Source organism: Zootoca vivipara, chromosome 12 (genome assembly GCF_963506605.1).
Source record: "Zootoca vivipara chromosome 12, rZooViv1.1, whole genome shotgun sequence".
NCBI classification, from domain to species: Eukaryota; Metazoa; Chordata; class Lepidosauria; order Squamata; family Lacertidae; genus Zootoca; species Zootoca vivipara.
The window spans coordinates 4,973,472-5,000,879 of NC_083287.1; the positions used below are offsets into that span (position 1 = coordinate 4,973,472).

The following is a 27,408-nucleotide window of genomic DNA, read 5'->3' on the forward strand; positions in this document are numbered from 1 at the left end:
GCCCTCTGACAAAGAAATGACCAATACATAATTTTAATGGTAGGTTTATTGTAGCTGTGAGAGACAGAACAACAACAGGAAAAACCCCAGAAACCCAGAAGACAAAAGTCAGAGATTGAGGTGCATTATAAGGAGTGAAATAAGTATTTGATCCCTTTGCAAAAGATGACTTAGTACTTGGTGGCAAAACTCTTGTTGGCAATTACAGAGGTCAGACGTTTCTTGTAGGTGGCCACCAGGTTTGCACACATCTCAGGAGGTATTTGTCCCACTCCTCCTTGCAGATCCTCTCCAAGTCAGTAGGATTTCGAGGCTGATGTGTAGCTACTCGAACCTTCAGCTCCCCCCACAGATTTTTGATTGGATTAAGGTCTGGAGACTGGCTAGGCCACTCCAGGACCTTAATGTGCTTCTTCTTGAGCCACTCCTTTATTGCCTTGGCCATGTGCTTTAGGTCATTGTCATGCTGGAATACCCATCCTTGACCCGTTTTCAATGCCCTGGCTGAGGGAAGGAGGTGCTCACCCAAGATTTGACGATACATGGTCCTGTCCATTGTCCCTTCGATGCGGTGAAGGTGTCTTGTCCCCTTAGCAGAAAAACACCCCCAAAGCATAATATGTCCTGCTCCATGTTTGACGGTGGGGATGGTGTTTTGGGGGTTGTAGACAGGATTCCTCCTCCTCCAAACACGGCGAGTTGAGTTGATGCCAAAGAGCTTGATTTTGGTCTCATCTGACCGCAACACTTTCACCCAGTTCTCCTCTGGGTCATTGGCAAACTGTGCATTGGCAAACTGCAGACAGGCCTGTACATGTGCTATCTTGAGCAAGGGGACCTTGCGGGCTCTGCAAGATCTTAGTCCTTTACGACGTAGTGTGTTACCAACTGCTTTCATGGTGACTATGGTCCCAGCTAGGGACCCAGGTGGTGCTGTGGGTTAAACCACAGAGTCTAGGGCTTGCTGATCAGAAGGTCGGCGGTTCGAATCCCTGCAACAGGGTGAGCTCCTGTTGCTTGGTCCCAGCTCCTGCCCACCTAGCAGTTCGAAAGCACATCAAAGTGCAAGTAGATAAATAGGGACCGCCCCGGCGGGAAGGTAAACGGCATTTCCGTGCGCTGCTCTGGTTCGCCAGAAGCAGCTTTGTCATGCTGGCCACGTGACCCGGAAGCTCTCTGCGGACAAACGCCGGCTCCCTCGGCCTATAGAGTGAGATGAGCGTCGCAACCCCAGAGTCGGACACGACTGGACCTGATGGTCAGGGGCCCCCTTTACTATGGTCCCAGCTGCCCTGAGATCATTGACAAGTTCTCCCTGTGTAGTTCTGGTCTGCTTCATCACCATTCTCATGATCATTGCAACTCCACGAGATGAGATCTTGCATGGAGCCCCAGACTGAGGGAGGCTGACAGTTATTTTGTGTTTCTTCCATTTGCGAATTATTGCACCAACTGTTGTCACCTTCTCACCAAGCTGCTTGAAGCCCAGTCCAGCCTTGTGCAGGTCTACAGTCTTGTCCCTGACATCCTTGGACAGCTCTTTGGAAAAAGTCTTGTCCCTGACATCCTTGGACAGCTCTTGGTCATGGTGGCTACTTTGGAATCTGCTGGATTGGTTGCTTCTGTCGACAGGTGTCTTTTGTACAGGTACTGTAACGAGCTGGGATGGCAGGTACCTTACAGCAGGTGCTTCTAATCTTAGCTCATTACATACAGTGAAGATACCAGGTAGCCTGACATCTGGCTGGTTAATAGGGGATCAGATACTTATTTCACTCATTATAATGCACCTCAATCTCTGACTTTTGTCTTCTGGGTTTCCCTGTCGTTATTCTGTCTCTCACACCTACAATAAACCTACAATTAAAATAATGGACTGGTCATTTCTTCGTCAGAGGGCAAACAGGCAAATTTAGCAGGGGATCAAATATTTTTCCCTCACTGTACGTACATACATACATACATACATACAGGGGTAGCTATACATGATCAGTCACCCAAAGCTGAAGCATACGGAACAGACCACAATCCAGTTTTTGATTTTTAGAGCAGAACAACATTCCATTTTAAAAAAAATTTCGTTTTAAACTGACCTTTTAGACAAACACACCCCATCTCTTCACATTAATTATAATCTCAAAAAAGCGGGGGGGGGGGGGGAGAGAGCAAAGAAAAAAAATATCCTAAAGGCTGTGGTCCTGATTTGGCACGGCACAGGAGCATGTGCTTAATTTATACATCATGTAAGTACTCTGTAACTTCAGATTTACAGTGCTCAGACCCTCCCAGGATTGAGTCTATGGTGAATAGCAGAAAGTAACTGAAAGAGAGTTGAACTGCACAGCTGTCTGGAATATGGACAATGTTCACAGACACTTTCCAACCAGTAATAGTTTAGACAAAACCCATCTTACACATATCATTAAGAAAATTTATGATAGTCACTGTTCTTTAACAATTTATTACATTTCCCTCAACATACATTTCCCCCTTTTTCAAAATCAGTATTACTTCTCCCTAGAAGCTGTAAGGACAAATAAAGATATTTCAAATCGTGCATTGTACCTTGGTCACTCCTGTTTCACCAGAAATTATATGCATTATTTGTGTCAGATGCTGCAGGGCTCAACTCAGGATCCATGTGGATTAAGGCACTGGCTGGCTGCACTGGACAGGTAACTGCAGGCAGTTGCACTTGGGAAACTCACAAGATATCCCAGAATCCTCCTGGCCCAGGGAGGTGGGTTACATCAGATCTGTTCCTAGATCTGCTGGCTTTCCTCAGCCTGGACAACTTGTCATCGAGGGAAGCGAAGCAGCCCCTGCCCCACCTCTGCCTTGCTGGAAACTCACTGCCCGCTTGCCCCCCTATCTCCCTGCTCAATGGGCTTTGGCACAAGAACCCAACTACCTGCAATGCAAACATCTGGAAGTGCATATTGTTGCATGAAAGTTGGTTGCAGGCCCTATTCTGAAATGCATTTTTGTTTGCTTCTCTTATAACAGGAATGATGAACATGTGGCCCTCCAGATATTTTTGGACCACGGAATCTATCACCTTCCCTGCCCATCGACCATCCTGGCTGGGGCTCATGGGAGTTGGAATCAGCAACATCTGAGGCGCCACAGGTTCCTCATCCCTGTCTTAAAACGACCCTGCTTCTTCTTCTTTCAAATACAGTGGTACCTCTACTTACTAATAACTCTACTTACGAATGTTTCTACTTACGAATGGAGCTCCGTCCGCCATCTTGGATGCGGTTTAGATAGGATTTTTTCTACTTACGAATTTTTTCTCCCAATGCATTCCTATGGGATTCGACTTACACATTTTTTCGACTTACGAATGTGCGTTCGGAACGCATTAAATTCGTAAGTAGAGGTACCACTGTATGTAATTTCACATCTTCTGCTCTGAGAACAGCTGCTTTTTGTGCCTCCCGCAAGAAAAGTAAGACTGTATCTAAATACTTTTCCCCCGTGAATATTTTAGCATTGCATTTGTTTGTCTTTGAAAACTTCACTTCTTGAACACATGAGGATTCTTCAAAGCAAGAAGGCAAAGGCCAATACCGGAAAATATTGTTGTGTCCATGATACATAGCATGCCTGTGCTCAGCATGCACAAGAGAAAATAAATGTGCTCATTATATATTCAACTCCCCAGTGCGATTTTTCTAGAAAAAGAGGTGCTGGAACTCACCATGAACATTTCCCTTGTTCTCTTATAATGGCAATGGTTCCCACCTGAGAGGTGCCGGTACCGAGTTCCGGCTAGGGAAAAAAGCCCTGCAACTCCTACAGATGACACATTTAGAAGACGGGTGGAACCTACAGCAAAATATTGCAGTGTGGCGTGCCTCAGTTCAGGGTTCCAGTCTGCCAATATTGTCTTCCAGGATTCCCCACTCCCTTTTCCCTCCCCCTCCCCCACCAAATAATCAACATACTTAGTCCTCATTGAGCTGTTTTGCCACCTGCCCTAGCTTTGGTGTTGGGGGTTTGCTTTAATTTTACTAAGCCATGTTTTGTATTTCCACAAACCTTGGCATTCCCCCAACCTCCTTGGTTAATAAGCATGGTGTTGTTTGGGGCTACATAAGGGCTCACACTTGGAGAGTAAGTTTGCTACTAGTATACAAGGCAGAGGTGGAACTCCAGACCCCCAATCAGCCCCCCCAGTCAGCATGACCAATGGCCAGGAATGATTCAAGCTGTAGCCCAGCAACATCTGGAGGTCCACAGGTTAGCCAGATAAAGGAGTCATAGGTTCAAAACTCTGCAGATCTTATTGTGTACTGCATTGGATATGTAGTGCCATGTGTAGGACATAGAAGTTTAACATGTTTTAGGCTGCAATCCTACACACATTTACCTGGGATTAAAGGCCACTCAACTCAACAGACACAAAAGTAGACATGTACAGGATAGCACTGCGAGTGCTGCAGAGACTCAGGAATACCGAGCTATATTGCCTCTTGATAGACATCATGTCCAAAAGGTTATACCAAAAAAAGCATCTGTTTCTTAAACATTTTTTTAAGAAGTCATTCAGATTATCTAGTTTCTTCCAAACTAACTCAAAAGGCACTAGCAATTTTTTAAATTACCATAAGTCTAATTTAAAACAAAGCTCAGTGAAGTAAAATTTGGATGTGTCAGTAAATAGAACTAATTGTATTCCTGCTAAAGGGGAAAGGGATGCCTCCATAACATGTGCATACAAACACATGCAAACATTCATCGAAAAACGTATGAGAGATGCCACTGTTCCCCCTTCCCCTTTGTATTTGTTGCCGACTACCTCATGTGAGACATAAATGGCTCTCTTACTGTGCCAAGCATTTGCAGTGGTGTCTGTATTCTGTTATGTAAAGTGTTATCTGGTGCAGCTACGGGTTCTCTGCCAAACCCCTGTTCTCTGCTTCGCTGTCCTCAAGGCTCAACTATCCTTTGGTTCCATGCCTGCCTACTGCCACAGCTGCCTAATTATTCCAACTAAGCAAAGCAATGGCATTTTCAGAACACTGAGAAATGGGGAAGGATACAAAGGACGGATTAACCAGGAAAAAGCCATGACATGGGCAATAAACAATTTTATAAGACTTGCAAAGCAGATGACTTATGTGCAGAGAGTCACACATTTAACAGGGTTTTTGTTTTGTTCTTGTGTGAAGGGGGCTGCATGGGCTACAACAGGGACGGCCAAGTCCTTGGGCCTGGAGGAGCTCCTCGACCATCAACTAGGACTCTAATCAGCACCCCTCCCCCCACAGAACTCAGAGCCTTCACTCCAGACTCCAAAGGTTGTCTAGCAGAGGTGACTCAAAGTGAAGAAATATAGCAGGAGAGAGAACCTAGAGCAGGCTTCCCCAAACTTGGCCCTCCAGATGTTTTTGGCCTACAACTCCCATGATCCCTAGCTAGCAGGACCAGTGGTCAGGGATGATGGGAATTGTAGTCTCAAAACATCTGGAGGGCTGAGGCGGAGGAAGCCTGACCAAGAGGCTGCCATAGAATCTTCTGTGATAATGTGGAGACTTCCAAGGTGAGTCTCTCATGAAGAGAATTCAAAGCAGAGGGCAACTTTCTCTGGACCCTCAATCCTACGCTGAGGCTTTAAGACAGAAGACCTCTTTAGGCATTCTTGCTACCAAATCCTTTTAATGGAAGTTACCAGATTCAACTTGCAAATCATGTCCTCTCCCAGAATCTTCTTACCAAATCCTTTAATACTACCTTTTCATGCCAAGACTAAATGCACGTGCAGAAGAACACTTTACGATTACCAATCCCAGGGAGGAGCATAGCTGCCAAGTTTTCCCTTTTCTCGCGAGGAAGCCTATTCAGCATAAAAGAAAATCCCTTTAAAAAAGGGATAACTTGGCAGCTATGGGGAGGAGATGTTTACATTGATTATTCCCTGCTCCACTTTACCCAATAGCTAGTCCCACCAAACTTTGTAATTACAACAGAAAAACACAATCAAACCATCAATAAACAATTTAAAATAGAAATGTCAATATTAAAAAGAAATTACATCCAATCAGTGGCTTTCCCAGAATAGGCCTGCATTACTTCTTGCAGCAAAGCAATCTGGAGGATTGTGAGAGAAAGTAGAATTTTTCTAGATGGCAGCAGTGGTTATTTTTTCACTTCTCATTAACAAAGTTGCTTTATTTGTACAGTCTGGTAAGTCATTGAATACTTTACACTTTGAAGCTTTCATATCAGGGTCAAAGACAGAAGATAGCAACATTCCTTGAAAAGCATTCACTTATATAATATAATGTGGCTATTTAAAGAGTCCTTGAAGGAAAACTGAATTTGCTAAAAATTAGCATTAACCCCAGATTACCTTGAACAAAAGCCTAGAAACCTGTTGTATGATTTAGAGTATAAAACAATCTTCTTGTTTTATATATTCTCTAAGGAAAAAGTATTTTGCCTCAAACAATGGGCATTCATAATACCCACTGCCCATAAATCTCTCATTGTGATCCAATGAATTGATAATAAGGCAGGGTATTTTGTAATAGCCAAAATAAGAGCTGCTTGGATTACTTCTCATAGTTTCAGAAACTAATTTGCTTTTTTAAAATCTGAAGAAAGTGTCATTAATTAAACTAATATAATCAGTAATTCATTTTGGCTTTGGGACTTTTTTGCATAATCTAATGCATGGAAAAATATACCAATCAGTCCCATTTTAACAAGATACTACATGGGGCTAATTTTTGTAACACTTGTGCAGGGAGCATGTGGAATAGCCAGACCTTTTGGAATCCCAAGAACTAGTTTTGTCTGTAGATATTTCATCTGTATTGGGGGGTGGGGGGAGCAAGAAAGGTGTTGGCAGCAACAAGCTGTATTGAAGATAAGTAAAGTCTGGTACAGGGGTCAGCAAACTTTTTCAGGAGGGGGCCGGTCCACTGTCCCTCAGACCTTGTGGGGGGCCGGGCCCACTCTCTCCAAAAAACAACAACCCAACACACACAAAAATTGTATCACAAAATTCAGAGAAATGTGAAGTTTGATGGATACCTGTGTTTTTGTTTACACATTACTTCAGGAAGTGTGGATTTAGTAGGTTGAACTGTGAACTAAACTGAATTTCTCCCCCAGCCCTACTGGGGTAGCTAAGTTTGAACAGGAAGCCCTGTTTTGTATAATGAGTGATGGAACTATGAACAGCAGAACACAGGAAGCTGCTTTGTGCTGAGTCAGACCATTGGTCCGTCTGGCACAATACTGCCAACAATGACTGGCAGCAGCTCTCCAAGGTCTCAGACAGGAGCCTCTCCAAGTCCTACCTGGAGATCACACGTAGGATTTTCTGAATGCAAAGCAGAACTACTATTATTGAGCTGTGGCCCTTCTCCTCATGTTGAATCACGTAAGTTCCTGAGGTGGAAGCAGTTGGGCTAATGCTTTATCTTCATGAAACATCATAGTTTGAGTTTAGGACGCCAATCATACCACCACTGATGTGACCAGAGCTGTAATGCTAGGTCATGCCCTCTTACCTCCAGTGAGGGAAGAAGTGAAGCTTCTTTTCTTCCTTTTCCTCACTCTCTTCATGCCATGTAATCAACCAGGAAAGACAAGGCTGAGCTTGCTCCAAGATCAGATTGCATGTCTGAAACTATATTTCTCTAGAGTATTCTACCTGTGTAGTCCTTGCTGCTGCATGGAATAACACATGAATCAAACACCTGGATTTTGTAAGTAAAGCATTTTAAAACTACTTAACTGTGTGTGGTTTGTTCATTGCCAGAGGGGTAGAGAAAGGGGCAAGCATTGTAAGCAGATTAAGCAGGATATGAAAAGGGGTCTAGCAATTTATATTCCTATGCTAAATTGCTGCTTAACTCTGTGACTGTTTAAAACTCTGCTGGGGGCTCTCTCGTCACTTTTTTGAATCCAGGCATCTTTTGTTAATTACACACATGTGGGCCACAGATCTCACACACCCCCAAACAACAGAATAAGAGTTCTTATGGAGGAGGGATGGGTTGCCTGCAAAAGGTCCCAGGTTCAGTCCTTGTCATTTCCAAGTAGGGCTAGGAAAGAACCCTGGACAGCCACTGACAGTCATACCAAGTTAGGTGAATGAAAGGTGTCCCTTGCTCTAAGGTAACATCTTATGTTCATAAGGTAAAGGTAAAGGGACCCCTGACCATTAGGTACAGTCGTGACCGACTGGGGTTGTGGCGCTCATCTCGCGTTATTGGCTGAGGGAGCCGACATACAGCTTCCAGGTCATGAGGCCAGCATGACAAAGCCACTTCTGGCGAACCAGAGCAGCACACGGAAACGCCGTTTACCTTCCTGCTGTAGCGGTACCTATTTATCTACTTGCACTTTGATGTGCTTTTGAACTGCTAGGTTGGCAGGAGCTGGGACCAAGCAATGGGAGCTCACCCCGTCGCGGGGATTCAAACCGCCGACCTTCTGATCAGCAAGCCCTAGGCTCTGTGGTTTAACCCACAGCACCACCCGCGTCCCCATGTTCATAAGGTAATGGCCTGCTATTTCAGGCTGTCCAGCAGCAATAGACAGCTCTTACAGTCCCAGCACATGGGAACCCTCTTGCAAGGTGTCTCACAAGTGCCCAAGGGCTCCTGACCCACAGTTTGAGAACCAGGGTCAAAACTAAACAGATATTGAGCTATTTACTCAAACTTTCTGAAAGATTCACAACATGCTATGGTGCTTAAAGACTTGCCTTATTGACAAATGGGCTCTGGTGCTTTGTTTAATTTGTTTCTTAACTAATTGATGTGATTACATCCTAGAACTAGCTATGACTTGTTAAAAAGCTTCCTATTTGCAAACAAATTTTACTAAGAGCAGAACACCCCCCCACACACACACACTTCTCCTCACATGAAGTATTTCACCACTGCCAAGGTGCAGAAGCTTAGCTGTTCTCTCAGTAGCAGCAGCACTCACTTAGCAGCCCAGTAACCAACAATGCTACCTAGATACTAACTCAGCAATGCTCAGAAAGCTTCTAATCCACCACTGAAATTTAAGCTCAGCACAGTGGGAGGCAGCAGTTAAAATGTCACTTTCCCCTTTAACACTCCAACTCACTTCCCCAATTCTATCCTGCAAGTGTATCTCGTGAATTTAACCCCCTCACTCCCCGGCCCTCTCTGTTCAGCTCATATTTTTGAACATGGTGGGGCAATAATAACACACCTCCCTCGGCCTTCTAGCAAAATGAGCAAGCTGAGCACAACAGAGATGAAAGCAACTGCTCACTCTGATCAATATGCCAATCATTTACCATAAGGCCTTTATCTGTCTTCGATCCGTGTGTGAATATTTCGCCCACTACTGCCTATGGTAGCTCGAAAGCAATGCTCAAAGACATTCCTAAGTTAGAATATACAATTCTATACAAAGACATACACAGCACAATGACCGTTTCCCCAACATAAAAGGGGAGGCGCATCCCTGAGATCCCTGAGGCAATTCTGGAATTTTGGAGGCTGGCACTGCCTACCTGAGGCTGGAGGCTGCAGTCGCCGCCCACTCAATTAGCTGACCAATCCAGCCAAGGGGAGGCGTGCCAGGGGGATTGGCCAGGTAGGTTCAGGTAGGCTTACCTGCACACAAAGAAGAGGAGCCATTCCTGGGAAGCAGCCGACGGATTCAGAGCTTTCCCACCCTCCACTCCCTAATTTTATGCTTGATTTACAGGTTATTTACTTCCACAGGCTGCTTGCTTTACAGGTTTTTACTTCCACAGGCGTACACACACGCAGGCGCTACTACGACCGGCCGCTGTTAAAGGGCTGGAAAGGAATTTCCCTGCATTGGCAGGTTTCGCCTTTCCCGTAGCAATTCGTCACAACAATGGCGGATGCAGGCCTTGGGCGGAATCCTTTAGTCATTTACATAAAGGGGAGGGGCATGGGGGCAGTGACCCCCCCGCCCTATTGTGGCGACGATAACAGGGTTCCCGTAAACGGGGCACCGGGGGGCATTTGGCAATGCCAATTGGCTGTTATTGCCCTCCCCTTCCAGCGGCAGCAATCGAGGGGGGCGGGCTATGTGCTTGAACATATGTTCTCCAGAGTTAGCCCAACCCCCACACATGCTGGACAACCCTGAAGATCACCCCACCCCTGCCTGGTGGCTGGGAGGGATATACACCTAATGCCTGCGCCAAGGTCTTCCTACATCTGAATTTTAATAAAGTTGTGGCCAATTTTAATCCCATAAAACGTGGTCTTGTGTCATTATTCCACTCGGGGCTGCCCTGGGGACTGGGGGGGGGACTCTGCCTGACTGCGCAAACACAACTGCCAAATTCTAGGATGTATCTAAAGTATCCGGTTTTAGGAATTATGAACCTGGCCTTGGGAGGGAGGGGAATCTCCACTGCCAAGTTCCAACCTTTTCATGTTTCTTGTAAATAGGTAAAGGTAAAGGGACCCCTGACCATTAGGTCCAGTCGTGACCGACTCTGGGGTTGCGCACTCATCTCGCGTTATTGGCCGAGGGAGCCGGCGTATAGCTTCCAGGTCATGTGGCCAGCATGACAAAGCTGCTTCTGGCAAACCAGAGCAGCACATGGAAACGCCGTTTACCTTCCCGCTGTAGCGGTTCCTATTTATCTACTTGCACTTTGACAGGCTTTCGAACTGCTAGGTTGGCAGGAGCTGGGACCAAGCAACGGGAGCTCACCCCGTCACAGGGATTCTAACCGCCGACCTTCTGGTCAGCAAGCCCTAGGCTCAGTGGTTTAATACACAGCGCCACCTGGGTCAAAACGAAATCCAAGAGGAGGTTTTGCATTGTTCCATCCTTCTCACTAGCCCATTTTACAGCCAGTCAGTCGTATTGAGCTGGAGCTCACAGGTAAGGGAGAAAAGCAGTCTGGCGCCACCTGAACGCCCCTTCACTGTACATCCCTAAGTGCCATTGTACAGATGACAAATGGGAATGTATCAGATCACACACACACACACACACACACACACACACACACACACGAAGCCTTATGCATTGCTCTTTCCAGTAGAGGGAGTTCTGCCACTGATATCCACTGCACATGCTGCTCCACAGCAAGTAAACTTGGCAGGAGCTGTTGCACCCGCTCAACAAACTAATCTGGGTCACTGCACTGACCTTCTGTCCTCCAATGCTCTGCATTCCCTTTGTTGTACAATTCCAAGCTTACAGTGATGTTTTGGTTGGCTTCCAGATCTCAGTCATGCCAACTTTAGAAAGGAAAGTGGAAGGGATAGGAAGATTTATTATTCCCCCCCCCCCCCAGTTAGGCTGCTCCTAGGGAAGGGAAGAAACTTAACCCACTTTTTAAAGAGATGGATTCATCAGTTCCTTGCATACTCAGAAGAATCTGTTAAAAAGACAGCAGCAGCACTAGATATCAGAGGGTGCCCTTGCTGTGCCGATGTTGCTGTAAAACAAAGAGGCACAAAGACTACAGCTTTATTAGCGTTGGACAGTGGAGTCGATAAAGTTCAGTGAGCCAAGCACCTCTGCACAAAAATAATCCTTAATGACATGCAATTATTAGAAGCAAGGGAGGGAAAGAAAGGATGGAATGGAATTACCTCCAACCTCTTATCAGATTCCCAAAGGCCAGGTTTATGAGAAATTTGGCAGTGTTTTCCTAGATGTTTAAACATTTATTTATTTTTCAGCTCTGTCTGCTTTGCGGCACCTTGCCACAGCCATCTTAATCTTATCCTCACTCTCTGAAACATCCTCATAAAGTTATGAGCAATGGCAACAGGATTGGGGGAAACAAGCGGGCTGTTCCGGCTTACCTATAAGTTGGCTCGTGGTTTAATTTTCCACATCTGTTTTGGCTCACTGACATGAATGGGAGATAGCGGCCTCAAGGAGTTTCACAGAAGAGGAGAAAAAAAACAGCAAAATAGGGCAAAAATAATAAATCAGCAGGAAGATTTGCATTTTTGAAAGCTAAAGATGGGCTCAAGCCATCAGATTCCGCCATGAATTTGAATTTTGTGACACCTGGAGACGTTTCCTCTCTAGAGATATTACATTTTCAGCCCATTTGCTAAATTCTGGCCTAGGCTTACATACTGGGCACTGATAGAACTTGAGACAGAATGGCCCTGCAGTGTGTATTCCACAAGGTCTGTAAATATGTTGAATCAGAAGTGCATAACCTACGGTATCACTTAAACAACAAAATAAAATTTCATGAGACAAACTCATAAAAACTAAACCAAACCAAACCAAATGTTACATTCAAAATGAAGAAAGAATTTAGAAGGTTATCTGAGCTGGTTAGTCTTAAAGGTACCACACAGGACTGTCAACAAGGGATCCCATAAATTTCCAGACCTATGAGAAAATACTATATTATTGTGTGTGTTGTAGTGTTATCTTTTGATATTCTCTCTTATATTTTCCAATAAACATCAAAAAATCAAAGTAATATCTCAAACAGTTGGAAACCCTGTTTGTTTGTTTGTTTGTTTTTTAAAGTCAATAAATGAATAAGTAAAATAAAGTCTTAATTAGGGGAAAAAATGAAACTGATTAGAATCAGGAAGACCTGTATCCAATTTTTCACTCAACAGTGAAGTGCACTGGGTGATCTTAGGCCAAGCTGCATCCATCGTTGTAAAAATAAAAGCATGTTATTCTGAGCTCCTGGGAAGAAGATTAGGATAATAATTAAAAAATAAAACATCAACAACAATATGAAAAAGACTACAACAAAATTCTCATTAGCCTCATACACTGCAGTATTAAATGGCATGGTCAGGATGGACTGGAAGTCACAAGGTATCCATAAACTTCATTCATTAAAAGCAAAGGCAAACTCGGTTTACTTTCTCCAATTCCCCCCCCCCCCCAGGTTATCTTTTCTCCTTTTCAACATTTGTCCTGTCCATTTACTTCTGGACAGGTTGCACATCACTTCAGATAAATACTTAACGGCAGTCGAATTGAATCTGCTCTGAGGGTAGTTGCTTATCTTCATGCAGCGTATGTTAAAACATTAACAAAATGCAAAACAAGGAATGCGCTTATGCCAATAATAGGACAGTGCAATTTTCATTACAGCTTTTAACACACACACACACACACACACACACACACACAACCACACACCACATTTTTCCGCCTCCTATTTTTTGGGACTCCAATTTAAGAAAATGGGGCAAGATGTATCTGTGTATAAGATGCGCCCAAAAAATTTACATTATTTTTTTAAGGGGGGGGGGAGGACCTAGTCTTTTACACGGAAAAATACAGTATTATTGCATCTTGCATGTTAAAAACCTCTTTCTTCTATGCCATTGGTCCCACTGTTGTTTTTTATTTCTTTTCTTTTTTCTTTTCAAAAGGAGGAACTAAGTAGGCCATAGAATTCTATACAAATCAAAAAGCTCCCATTCAGCTTGACTTATACTGTGCTTCATTCTAAACAGCACATCAGGGAGGTCTTTTGAGCATCTAGCAACACAGGGGGCAGCTGAGCACTTTAAGAACTCCTTGGGCGAACTAGTCATTGTTGACAGAGATAACCCAAAGTGAACAGAAATGTAAGCTACCCTACCTCTATATAATACATATTTAAAAGCCATGACTTTGGAATTGGGGGGTGCTTTTTACTCTGCCAAACCTGTTGACTTATTTCTGGCCCTGGAAGCTGTTGAAGAGGTCACACAGGAACTTCTGGTCATTCCTTTCTTTTCTTTATAAAATAGCAGAAGTGACGATGACCAGATACGTATCAAACTCTTAGGAGGGGAACGCAGCTGAAACCCCTCCACTGGGATTCTGGGCTTTCCAGTGTAAAAAAAAAAGGGGGGGGGGAGAAACCTATTTGGAACACTAATGTACTCAGCTTCCTCCCATGAGAACTGCCACAGTTAGATTGTTCAAAGAGGGGAGAAGGAAAATATTAAACTCTGCTGTGAGAGGAGAAGGGAAAATGCTGTGGACCAATTATTGAAAATACAAAAGATCACAGAGTTGGAATGAACACAGCAGATCGTGTACTCCAAGTCTCCTGCCCTGAGACAGGACATTCTATACCTAACGTGTCCCCAACAGCTCCACGTCCAACCATTTCTTTAAAACCTCTGAGAAAGGGGAAATCTCTTGGCAGCTTCTTTCAGCATTGAATTTCTCCAAAACCGAAAACATCTTCCTAATGCTTAGCCCTAATTACTGGTGGTTACATACCATTACTATATGGAGTAACTAAAAAGATGCCGACAAACCATTACAGAGTAGAGATTGTGGTGCCTTTGAGCCATATGAGTTTAAAATATATATATCAACTTGAAGCAGACTTGTGAAACTGTATAGCTTTTACAAATTCTCATTGGAATTGAATGGGATCTAGCATCTTGAGATTCAGGCATGATTATGTGTCTTTCTGATGGAAACCTCTAGCCCTATCTGTTTGTGGACAGATAGCTATCTGGAGAATGAGAGAATAAGGACCTCTCTAGCATCCTGCTGCTCACAAGAGTTCTGGACTAGAAGAGTAGCATTCCTAGATGATTTCCTTGGTCAGTTCAGCATGTTTAGGATAACTGAGAGAAACCCATTAAGTGCAACTATTGTAGCTTCCAGATGACCCAGCAGATCTGATTGAAATAGTCAATACCATTTTGACTCATCTACTATTTCTCTAGCTGTTCATGGCAAGAGATGATCTATGCAAAAGACTAGAAAGATGGGTGTCAGGGGCTCGCTAAGTTTCTGACTGGAGGAAAAGCACAATTTTGATCAAAGCCTTCAGCTTCCTTCTAAACTTCATTCAGAGCTAGAGAAATGAATATTCATTTCGGCTTAATATTTTTCTCTGATTTATGGTGTTTTAAGCTCAGCCTTAAGGGCAAAAAGCCTGTTATGGTCAAACTAGCCAACTGCATAAGGGCAAGATGAAGTAAATATATCTGGAAAATCCTGCTTTCCATTTATTAGATATTGGTATTAAGAATCAATGTGATAGCTTACATTAACTAAAGAGTATGCAAGCAATCATTATGCAGTTTAGTGTTTTTTTTGGGGGGGGGGGATGAGCTCAGGTTCTACAAGAAGACTGTTCACCTTGGAAATAGCCACATCTCATGTTCAGACTAAAGGGTTGTGTGTGTTTTTTGGGGGGTTGCTTGTTATCTCTGTAACACCTGAAATCAGATTGTGAAGACTGAGCAGCTGGAGGAGGTGGAGGACAGAGGGTGAAGAAAGAGCTGTGAGTGGCAGGGGCCCTTTTGCCATCCTCTAGACCCCCGGGATCCTCAAAAAACCTGCTGGCCCTGGAGTTGGGTGTGGAGAGCGCAGCTGAATGGGACATGGCTGTGGGCAGCTTGAAGAAGTACCATCCACCTGGACTCTGCCCATAAAAAGCAAGTCTAGAGTGAGAGAGCAGGGTGAGGCCCGCTATTTCCAGGAAGTCTCCTCGTTGTGAGACTTTTTGTGGGTGAGCTGAGAGTTTGTTTGGACCCCGGGTGAGAACCCGGAGGCTGAGAGAGAAGGTGTGACAGAAGAAAAATGAACTGCTATTGATTTTTATATATTAGTAACTGTGTCTAAATGTGACATTTTAATTTGTAACTGTGTTTTTGTAATATTTTGTTTAAGCTTGTTGTTGCTTCAGTGTTTTTTTGTACACTGCTTAAAAAGGGTAAAGGTAAAGGACCCAACAGTTAAGTCCAGTCGCAAACGAATCTGGGGCTGCGGCACTCATCTCGCTTTACAGGCCGAGGGAGCCAACATTTGTCCGCAGACAGTTTTTCCGGGTCATGTGGCCAGCATGACTAAGCCGCTTCTGGCGCAACGGAACACGGAAACCAGAGCAGTGCATGAAAATGCCATTTACCTTCCCGCCGGAGTGGTACCTATTTATCTACTTGCATTTTTTGGCGTGCTTTCACAATGCTAGGTTGGCAGGAGCTGGGACCGAGCAATGGGAGCTCACCCCATCACGGGGATCCGAACCACCAACCTTCTGATCAGCAAGCCCAAGAGGCTCAGTGGTTTAGACTGCTTAGAGATCTTTTAATCTATTAATGGGTATAGAAGTTAAATAAATAATCAAATAATAAACTAACACATGGCTTTTAAACTTGAAACAGCGAAGGCTGCAATCCAGAAATCATTTTATGCCAGAAAATGCTCTTAGCAATTCCAATGAAATCTATGAGAGTACTTCAGGACAGCTTGATTTTTAAGCAGTTTGTGGACTGCGGCTTAGCAGTTCTCGCTTATTTTCCTTTAACCCAGGGAACTTAGTTCCTTTCACGGATTAGGCTATGTTATTAGCTAAATTTCGATCACACGCCTAAGGACTCATTCCTTTGGCACTGCATTTTCATATCCTGTTTGGTTTAATTTTTCACATTTTTTTGTAAAGTATTACAAGATGTTTGTACAAGGGCATTCAGTCAGTGCAAATGCCTCTAAAATGGACACTTTTAAAAACCACACCTTATAAAAAAAAAAGCATGCACGTGAACTAATTTTGCATGTGCATGTGCACGCATTTTGCATTACATCTATACATGGAAAAATCATAAATAGATCTACAAATATTTGTATGTTATAAAACATCCAATACTCCCAGATGTGTGCCAGTGTGGGGATAGTCCCTTTAAAGAAATTAGTTGTGTGTGTGTGTGTGTCTGTGTGTGTGTGTATGAATGAGATAAAAGTGTTTAATTCAACACAGAGACAATCATTTCAAATTGGGAAAAACCCATCCTGGCACAAAAGTAGTCCCTCCTGCTTCAAATCTCCCAAGAGAGTAGCCAACAGATCCTGAACTACTTTTTACAAAGCACAATTTCCTCATTGTTAGCAGCTGTTCATTGGTCAGGCATTGCACAACTGGCCAGGTGCACAAGGAAGGGAGTGGAAGTAGTGGAAGGGAGAGTTTCCTCTTAAGCATCAGATCAAGTAAGGAGATACGTCAGTCACTGGCCTACATCTGAAGCTGAGCTCAACCACGTTCAGGAAATTTCTGGCCCAAGTTGGTTGTTTAAAACTGGAGACTTGCTACTCAGAGCATTCCTTCATTTGTGGTGAATACAAGTTCCAGAAGAGTTTTGACAGCATAAGCAGCTGTGTCAAATGTAGAAAATAGCATAGGACCAATACTTAGATCACATACATCAGAGAGAATTAGTTTTTTCTAAAATAATTAATGCCTAATTTCATCAACGCTTGTTCTTAAAGCATCGTTGCTATTTTAATAAGATAAACCAAGTTAATTCATCACTTCCTGGAAACATCAGCAAGAAATGTAAATCTATATACCTCAAGGTAGGCAATGTGCAAACATCGTGGAGTTCCAATATGTTTTGGAGCAGGTTGGAAACCATTTTAAACAGTTTTTAAAAGCCAGGGAATAAATTTAATATGCCTGTTTTCACTGAGCAATCACTTATTAAGATTGGGCGGTTGGGGTTTCAATCCCAATCAAAATATTAAGGCATTTATTGCTGCTGCTGGCATCTAAATTATTGTTCTAAAACTAAAGCACTGAATTTTGCAGTTTTTATTACCAAGTTACCCCTATTAAAACATTCTGAACTTCCCCTTTTAATTATTGCGCTGTGTCTTGTGGTTGTATGTTCCTGAGCTTCTGTTGTTCACACTATTCATGAGGATCTTAGAAGTATTCCAGCCCGATGACTGGGGGAGCCCCATACTATGTTGGACCACACTCTGAGTAGCTTTAATTGCCATGCCTTGTAGGGTGGGCATCCTTTGCAGCGCACAGAGGAGAGAGGCTCAAAGGCAAACCCCTGGGGAGCAACTGGGGAGAGGCGGGGGAGGGCAAGATCAATATTGGATATGCACGAGTGACATTGAACATAAATGTTTGGTCCTCCAAAATGGACCACATCTTCTGCACATCAAACCTGCTGTGAAGGACTTCAAGGACCATGAGGTCTGGTGCTTCACCTTTCATCCAGAGGGCAATAAAAAAAATACAAGTTCCTACAAAACATCTGGGTTTGTACACACTGACCCTAAAACACTTATGGGGATTTATGATACTCTTCACGGGACCACGGCCATTTTACAAAGTTCCACATAATTTATAGAGGCTAGAGACACTGTCTAAGGCTGCGATCCTTTATCCACTTGCGCTGGGAGTAAAGCCCCATTGAACGATTGTGAGCACACATGTTTAGAATAGAACTGTAAAACTACAGCTTGACACGAAACCTTATGTGTGTAGCATCACACAAGACTTTTCTGGTCCAAAATCTGAGTACAATCTGCTTGCACTGCAGTTACCAAGGGAAGATGGGGTGGGGGGAGGGGGAGCTCTGAGGGTAATCCATTTAACAAGCCCTTTGCTTCTCTCTTAGCGAGACCTAAACAGCCCCCAAAGCCCATGAAAATTAGAATGTGGGAAGGAAAGTAATGCCTGACTTTTTATAATTTGCTTTTAAAGGAAGACTGTAGGCAATAATCACCATCGCAAACAGGAAGGCAACAAAGTCTCCTTTTTGTTGCAAAATCCAGATTACAATCCTTTTGGCAAGACACTGTCCAAAAAATGGATGAAGTTGTATACTGTACTGGACATCATGTTAGTTAAGGAGGGAAATATACTAGATTAAAGACCCACCTGCCTATAGACGGAAAACAGTATTTGAAATGTCTGCAGAGCTCATTACCCAGTACCAAATTATTCAAAGCTACGACTGGCTTCCATTCAAAATGCTGCCTCAGTGCTGCAACATGACGACAATTCAAAAAGCCCCTTAGGTGTATTCTAGCAAATGTGACTGTTCTATCAATTACAAGAATAGCAAGAATGCTAAAGGGATTCTTAGACACTAGAGAATTTAAGAACAAAAAAGAAAGACTTTGGAACTCAGAAACGAAGGAAACAGATGGAGAAATAAACACGTATAGCATCTAACTCAAACCTTTCAATTTTGAGCTGGCCATGAGTGGCTGCATTTAAGGCAAGGTGTCAGCCAGTAATATTAAAACATTACAAATAGATAAACCTTGCATTGTACGTTTGTCGCTGTCATTGCGTTTTCCCCTCCTTCTGTTTTCTCTCAGGCACTGCTTATTCTGAATGCTTCCCTATGTTTACTTCGGTGAGGCCAGTTTTTATTCTTCTGGGCATATGGGCAACTTTAATGATATTGCTGTTACAGCTATTCAATCAAGAAATCAAGAGTCAATTAATAACTTAGGGTGGGCGAGTTTATTCAACATATGAAGGGGAGCACTCCTCTTATCCCCAGGGCATGTCAGCAGCTGCATGTAGTGGATGAGTAGAGGTCAAAGCAGCCCTCAGTTGACCAGGTCTGACCCCCCTATGCCTCCTGCCCTTAGGAAATGTCTATGGAGTTTCCTTAGCTAACGGGTGGGGTGGAGCAAATTCGCCCCTGCTAATGATGGGAGTGACATGCAGTGGTACCTCGGGTTACAGACGTTTCAGGTTACAGACTCCGCTAACCCAGAAATAGTACCTCGGGTTAAGAACTTTGCTACAGGATGAGAATAGAAATCGTGCGGTGGCAGCGGGAGGCCCCATTAGCTAAAGTGGTATCTCAGGTTAAGAACAGTTTCAGGTTAAGAACGGCCCTCCAGAACAAATTAAGTTCTTAACCTGAGGTACCACTGTAGTTGAATTAGGTGTTGTGTGCAGTCGTACCTTGTTTTGTGACCGGGATCCGTTCCGGAGCCCCAGAGACACGACAAAGCACCACTCTGCGTACAGACACGGAGCAGTTTGTGCTTCAGTGCATAGCGCAATTTAGCACTTCTGCACATGCGCAAGCAGCAAACCCGGAAGTAACCCGTTCCAGAACTTCTGGGTTTGCTGCAGACGTTCCAACAAAATATGCACTCAACAAGGCAGATTCAAATGAGGTACCACTGAACTTTCTTTTATCTGTCCTGAATCTATTTTTAAAAAAATGATTTTTACTGGGGGGAGGGGTCAAAAACAAAATATAGGTAACAACAAAACATAATGTACATAACTAATTTTGATTGTGAACTTACTCCCAATGCACATGCACAGACCCAAACTGAAGCAACCAGAGGACACAAAACAGGTAAGATATCCTGAATCTTTCAACATTCAGCTTCACTGGCAGTCTATGAGTCTCAGTGTTACAAGAAAGAAGGGACCTTTCCCTATCCATCTTCTCCATGCCAAGCATAATTTTTTAATCATGGTGCCTCTTACTCACATGTTCTCTAAAGTAAAACATCCCAAATGCCGCACCCTTTCCGCGCAGGGGAGTCCTCCAGCCTTTGATCATTTCGGTTGCTCATTTTTTGAACCTTTTCCAACTCTACAATATCCTTTTGAGGTGAGGCGAGCAGACATGCTACATAGTATTCCAAATGGGGTTGCACCATAGATTAGTTTAACTTCATTAGGATATCAGTAGTTTTATTTTCAATTCCTTTCCTAATGATCCCTAGAATGGAAATTGCCTTTTTTTTTTTTTTTACAGCAGCTGCACACTGGGTCGACATCTTCACTGAGCTATCTACTATGACCCCACTGGTGTCAACAATCTGCAAACCACAACATTTGTTGTTTCGTCCAGTTTCAATGAGACAACTGCAATAATAGCTGCCCTGGCAGAAATGAGTCTATCAAGGCACAAAGCAGATCCAACAGCAGCTGATGGCAAATAGCTATTCATGAGAGATTCATAAACTGGGCAGGACAAAAGCCCAAGTGGCGCTTATGATAATATGTGATAAATGGTTCAAACACCGAGAAAACATTATGCAATCTACAATTGCTCCCCTCAAGGAGAGAATTCTTAGCAATAAAGAGGATGATTCAATTTACAGTGGTACCTCGGGTTACAAACGCTTCGGGTTACAAACTCCGCTAACCCAGAAGTAGTAGCTCAGGTTGAGAACTTTGCCCCAGAATGAGAACGGAAATCGCGCAGCAGCGGCACAGCAGCAGGAGGCCCCATTAACAAAGGCTTAAGAATGGTTTCAGGTTAAGAACGGACCTCTGGAACGAATTAAGTCTGTAACCCGAGGGAACACTGTGTGTCCATGTCACCACATCTGGCTGCTGTGTATATATGGCAGGCCCAACTGCAACTTCCCACTACATGTGCAGGCCAGTTATTCATTTGTTTTGTTTGTTTAAAAGGCCCAATGAAATCAACACGAAGTGCTTCATACAGTTATTAAGCCATTTCCATTGACAGCCAAGTTGCTGGAGGACAAAACCTGTGCTTAGATGTAGAGTTTAAAAGGAAAAGAAGCAAACAGGTTGCATTAGCAGCTTCTATGATTTCACAGATAGTATCTTGGAAGCACAATACTTACAAGCACGGCCAGGAAATGAACAGTAAGAAATAGTACCAAACGATATGAAGTTTAAAGAAAGAACAATGTCGAATAATTATACACACACATATACACATTTCTTCAGCAGCTTAACAAATGGAAAGGGCATATGGATTTGCATGCACGCACATAATCTGTGTTCCAAATAGTTAATTTGGGATCTCTTTCATGTAAAAAACCAACCTATGAGTTTAAGGTGATGGCACAAAAGCCAGTATGATTTTATGAGACTTCACTGTTTATAGTGAGCAACTGAAGACAAGATTTTGTTGAATGCATGATGGCAGATCAAACCTAAATTGAAACATCTGCATCCATGCTAATCTTAGATACAAGGACGATATACAAAAGAGAACCAGAAAGGAAGAAATCAAATTTCATCCCTCAAATGCTTCAGAAAATAAGATGGGCCTTCACCCTGCAGCAAAGGCCCATTAAAATCCAGACCATTCCTGCTACCATGTAAAGGGTGTTCCACCACAGAGAAAATCCGTTTTATGGGTTCCTACAATGCTTGTTGGCAGGACCACAAACAGAATCCCCTCTGCAGATCTCAGGCTTCAGGGTAGTCTATTTAGGGATGTTGTGTTGTCATATACCTAGGTTCCAAGTCACAAAGGGTTTTGTACTTCAGTGTTAGCACTCTGGATTGGACCCAGTAACATAAAATCTGCCAATAGAGATCCCGCAAAACAGATGCCATATGACATTGCTGCTGCATTCTGCATTAGCTACAGTTTCTGGACAATATCGAGTGCACTACAGAAGTCCATATGAGAGGTAACCGGAGCATGTAGGACCACAGCAAGACTATCTTGATCCAGTAATTTCTATATGTGGAGAACCAGCTGTGGCCGATGAGACCCAGGTTCCAAACCCCCTGATGACTGCTCCTCACAGTGTCATATAAAATGCTAAATAGCATTGGGCACAAGATGGGGTCCCACAGCAAAATTGCCATGGGCCCAAGCAGAAATCACCCAGTGTTGCTCTCCAGAAACAGCCTAGAGGTAGAAGTGGAACCATTGCCTCAACACAGTCCCCAGCTTCTGACCTATAGAGCCACTCCAGAATGACACCGTGGTTGATGGTATCAAAGCTTGCTGAAAGAGCAAGGAGAATCAACAGGGCCACACGCAATCTTCTCTCTCTCCCAATACAGTACAGGTCACAAAGTAGAACAGCTAAATATGTCTCAGTGCCCAAGCCAGGCCTGAAGCCTGATTGAAATGGATCAAGGTGATCAGCTTCATCCAAGCATTCCTGCACTTACGGACTCACAACATGCTCCAGCACCTTGCCCAAGAATCAGACATTCGTGGTTAGTCCAGAGAGAGATGTGTGTGGGGGGGGGGGTCTTTTACAAGACAGCAGCTACTACCCTCTCTCACAGGGAGGCACAGATCGCCCTCTGGACCTCTCCAATGAGCACCCCTTGGCTAGACTGAATAAGCCGTGTGTGGCAAGCATTAAAAGGGAATGAAGTTCATCATACCCCTGTAAGCAACTCACTATTTTGTTCTCAAAGCGCCTTGTGAAGTTCACAGTGCAACACTGGGCCAATAAACACCCTGGCACCCTGTGCAGGCGGCAAAATAGCGGCGTGATTGAATTGTATCAGTCAGTCCCAGTTCGCCATCTTGCTGCCTTGCTGTAGAGCATCTGAGGCTTCTGGGTTGTTTTCAAAGGAACATTGCAGAAATCCAGATGGGAGGGTACTGGGAGTGTGGATAAGTGTATCTTCTGACTGTTTAGTGGAAGGCAGGGTCCTGACACTAGATGTGAAGTCTGCCTATGGAGATAAGAACAGCCCTGCTGGTCAGGCAAGAACACTGAATTATCCATTACAACATACAGACTAGGAACAAAAGTTAGATGCCCACAAGGAAGTCTGCAAGCAGAAGCAGAGTGCAACTGTATTCTCTCCCACCCTGCAATCACCAGTGACTGGTATTCAAAGGTGTACTGCCTCTGGCAAGGAAGGTAGGTGGCTCAGGAGGAGGGACCTATTAATTATTATTATAAAATGTATACCATCCTATAGAGTTTAGGAGTTTACGTTTTATGGCTCTTACTGCCTCTTATGACAGCGTTGTAGACAAGGATTGGAGATGAGGACTGCTAAGGAGTGAGCCGTTAAAGCCAGTAAAGAGGCCGCTGCCTAATGGAATTGTTAGAGTGAAAGGGGTTTTTACTACTATTATTATCACTCCTTATGGCTTATGGCTAACCACCCAGGATTACATTTTCCAGGGTTGAGATTTTAATCATCAGAGCAGCCTTTTCGTGTACTTACACTCCAATCTTAAGGAAAATTGCGAAGACGTTTTGGATGAAGGAGTTGTAGCTCCTTGCAGGATCTGGATACGTCAAAAAAGTGCTAGTGCTTTGATTAAGCTACAAAGGCGAGGAATGAGATCGGCTTTACCATCTATATACCTCTCAGATCTTCACACATTTGACAATAAAATGGATGATCTGCACCTATTAATCAAGGAAACTCAAGGAAACTCCGATATGCTAAAGAGGAGGGTTCGAGGAAAGGAGACAGAAATTTGTACAACCAAGCTAGGAGCGCACTGACGAAGGAGATTATAGTGGCAAAACGAACCTATGATTCGGACTCAATTCTCAAACATGTCTCGGCTACTCTTTGGAAGAATTTACAGAACATTTCTGAATATAAGAGAACATCTTCTTTTACTGAATATAAGAGAACATATTATTCTGCTCTGGAGAGTCAAAAATTGGCAAACGACCTGAATCAGTTTTATAGCAAAGTCAAGCATTATCAACTAGAGCCATTCACTCGGCTCCAGAGGCACCAACAACCACCTCAACCTGTTCTGAAGTCACTACAGGGACAGAAGGCAAAAGCTGCAGGCGCAGTCGGAGTGGCTCCTCTTTGCTTGAAATAGTGTTCTGCCACTCAGATCCTCACACAGATATTTAACAGATATTTTGTATAAAGTACGTTTACACTGTAAAATTAGCCAAAGCAAATTCCAAGTATGTAAGTACTTGGCGAATAAATTTCTATTCTATTCTATTCTGCTTGTTTTCTGCTGCTCCAGAGAAGCGGACACGGAGCAATGGATTCAAACTTCAAGAAAGAAGATTCCACCTAAACATTAGGAAGAACTTCCTGACAGTAAGAGCTGTTCGGCAATGTAATTTGCTACCAAGGAGTGTGGTGGAGTCTCCTTCTTTGGAGGTCTTTAAGCAGAGGCTTGACAGGTATATGTCAAGAATGCTTTGATGGTGTTTCCTGCTTGGCAGGGGGTTGGACTGGATGGCCCTTGTGGTCTCTTCCAACGCTATGATTCTATGATTCGATTCTGTTCTGTTCTGTTCTGTTCTACCTGCAGGTCTCAGGGTCTCAGAGCAGTTGCAATATAAAATCACAACATACAATACAAATAAAAACAAAAACAAACAGAACCCAATAGCCCCCACCCGCCAATGGTCCTGGCAGGAGTTGACTGATACCCCAAGGGATCAGGGTGAAGAAGGCATGGTCCTTTCCTGTTGAAGTCATTTATCCCCAATGACTTTGGGGAACTGGAAAGGAATCAGGGGTCTCAAAAATCTTCAGTGTTGTAAATTGAGTAACAAATCAAAAAGAGCAAGTTTGCATTTGTAGTAGTACTGGTAGTCTCTTCAGATAGACAGGCTTGGGCAACCAGGAACTAATGCAAGGAGAGGGAAATCCCCTTCCGATTTTGAAATGCCATTTCACATCTACCTAAGGATCTTGGTGGTCCGTGACTGATGTCTGGTGGTCTCCATCTGGCTCCTCCTGAAAAGTATCCATGTTACGAGGGGGAGCACCAAAACTGGCAATAACTGTTTGCACTCTGAAACCTTATTATTAGGTCACAGTTTGCAGGCCCCAGGCCCCAACTTTAAGTGTGCCACAGCCAATATTCATATATCAATTATTTCTATCGTAAAGACAATTACAACGGCCTTTGCCTGGACACGTTTCATTGCTGCAGATGAGATTATTTATGCACACAAAGCTTTTCCAGATGTGGAAAGATCAGCAGACTAAAAATAGATAGAGGCTTGCAAATCTCCCTATCGGAACAGGAGCTCCTAGGCTCATTTCCTCTCGGTAGTCTCCTCCAGGAGGCACATCCCTGCTGAAGGAAGGGAAGCGAGTGGCCTATGGTTCCCCTTTCAAAGACAAGCCAAAGAGGTCTTCTCCCAGAGGCCAGTAAACAGAGCAAGGAAACTACCAGTGGGCTTACTGGGTTTCATATGGCTTTGGTTAAGGGAGTGAGTTAGTTGGCAGGAGAAATATCTCAGCACTCCACCCTTAAACTCTCTTTGTTATTTAAAGAAAGAGGTAAGCAGGCTCTGAAGTTATCTGACATTTGATAAGGGAGGAAAAAATGACCCACAACGTGACTCTGCAAAGTCTGTTTTATGTTGCCAGAATGCTGGGGCGATACCTGAGCGACCTCAAAAAGTCTATCCTAAAAGAGTAAAAATCCAATGGTCCAGATGGTCAATTTTATCACGGCTGAATAAATTTTAGTCTATATTTAGTTAGAGGTTTTATGTTTCCTCTAGCATTTTCATACTGACCACAGGCTATACCACAGTCTGAAAGCATATTTATTATATATTTATGATTTGTTTATGATTTATATACCACCCTTCACCACAAGATCTTAGGGCAGTTCTCCAGAGAAGTCACAGCTTGATGTGAACAAATCCAATGTCATTGCTTGATCATGCATGTGCCAAGCCCGGGAAATTAATATCTGTAGACAAGGAAGAGGTATGGCAGATTAAGAATAAACCAGTGTTAAGGAGGGATGTCACAAATGTTGAATTAACCCCCAATATTGATCATATATAGGAGAACATTGTTGAATCAAGGATGAAGCAGTGCAGCTTCCTGAACTTCCTGGCCCCTCTGATTGGTGTCAATCAACGGAAAAACAAGTGTTCAAGATAACACAGCTGGCAAAGAGTACGGCATCCCTTCAGTTCCTACAGTAATTCTGCCCATGAGGACTACAGGCCTAATATTTTTAAAACTGGAGCCTGAGTTGGCCCCTTTTTTGAGGTGTGCCCATTTGTAATAATGTTGAACTTTCTCCTTCACAGAGTTACTGCATTTGCATGCCCATCCTACTGGTTCAGGGATGTAGCACCAGATACACAGAGGCAGCAACAATTACAAAAGGCTCAGAATCACCCTGTGCAGATGAATGGGAGGCCGGCATGGCCTGGAGAACTGATGGTGAAGGAGTCAGGCCATAGAGGATAGATACCCATAAGGCACCAGGAGATGACGAAGCCTTATTCCAGGAAAGAATAGAAGAAGCTTCCTTCTCTCTCTCTCTCTCTGTGTGTGTGTGTGTGTGTGTGTGTTGGTCTGAAGGCTTGTTAACATTTTTATTGCTATTTGTTTTTTGCTAATTAGAGCATGGACCTCAAAGCGGGAAGTACAAGAAGTTCTAATAGAGAAGGGGGTCACCTCGCAGCTTAACACATTAAAAAAAAATATTTTTTAAAGAAATAAGAGAGTAGTGCAATATTTATTTCACACAGCCAACTAAAACAGCTCCAGCAAATGTTTTTAACCCGAGGTTGAGATTTCAAAGGGGGAACGAGAGGGGGGGGTGTTGTGGCAAGAGAACAAACACAGATTTCAATGAGAATTCAAGCAAACAACCTTGTGAAATTATCACAACATGGACTATTTAGCATTATTACTTGTTTGCTTTTAGTATGTTATCAAATATTTCCACGAAGCTCAACAAAGTTTCAAAGAAGCTCTCGGAATGTGTTTAATAATACACAACATTCTTCCCTCTGGCTCTCTTTTTTGTGTGCACGCATTTTATTTAACAAATGTTACTTGATTAGATTGCAAAGTGCTACATAAACACACCAGGCTCAAGAAACTGCAGCCCTATCCAAGCAATTTCAAAGTCACATCATGTTCTTCTAAAACAAAAACTCCTAAACAGAGGGTGAAAATCGGAAGTTATAGCAGCCAAGCAAATGCCATTCTGGTTCACTGGGCGCACCTGCCAC

General features: G+C 43.4%; 1 protein-coding gene across 6 annotated transcripts in view; it reads right to left on the reverse strand.

The window, feature by feature from the left end:
• The window catches only part of SUGCT (succinyl-CoA:glutarate-CoA transferase), a 291,365-nt gene that overhangs the window by 117,627 nt on the left and 146,330 nt on the right, over positions 1–27,408 (reverse strand). The window contains exon 13 of one of the 6 annotated variants that reach the window (XM_035129166.2): positions 16,561–26,123. The exons of the other annotated variants lie outside the window; for them this stretch is intronic. Within the exon in view, the coding sequence (XP_034985057.2) occupies positions 26,031–26,123 (93 nt within the window). The 3' untranslated portion in view covers positions 16,561–26,030. Of the gene's footprint in view, positions 1–16,560; positions 26,124–27,408 lie in introns of those variants that run through there. 6 annotated transcript variants of the gene reach the window in all.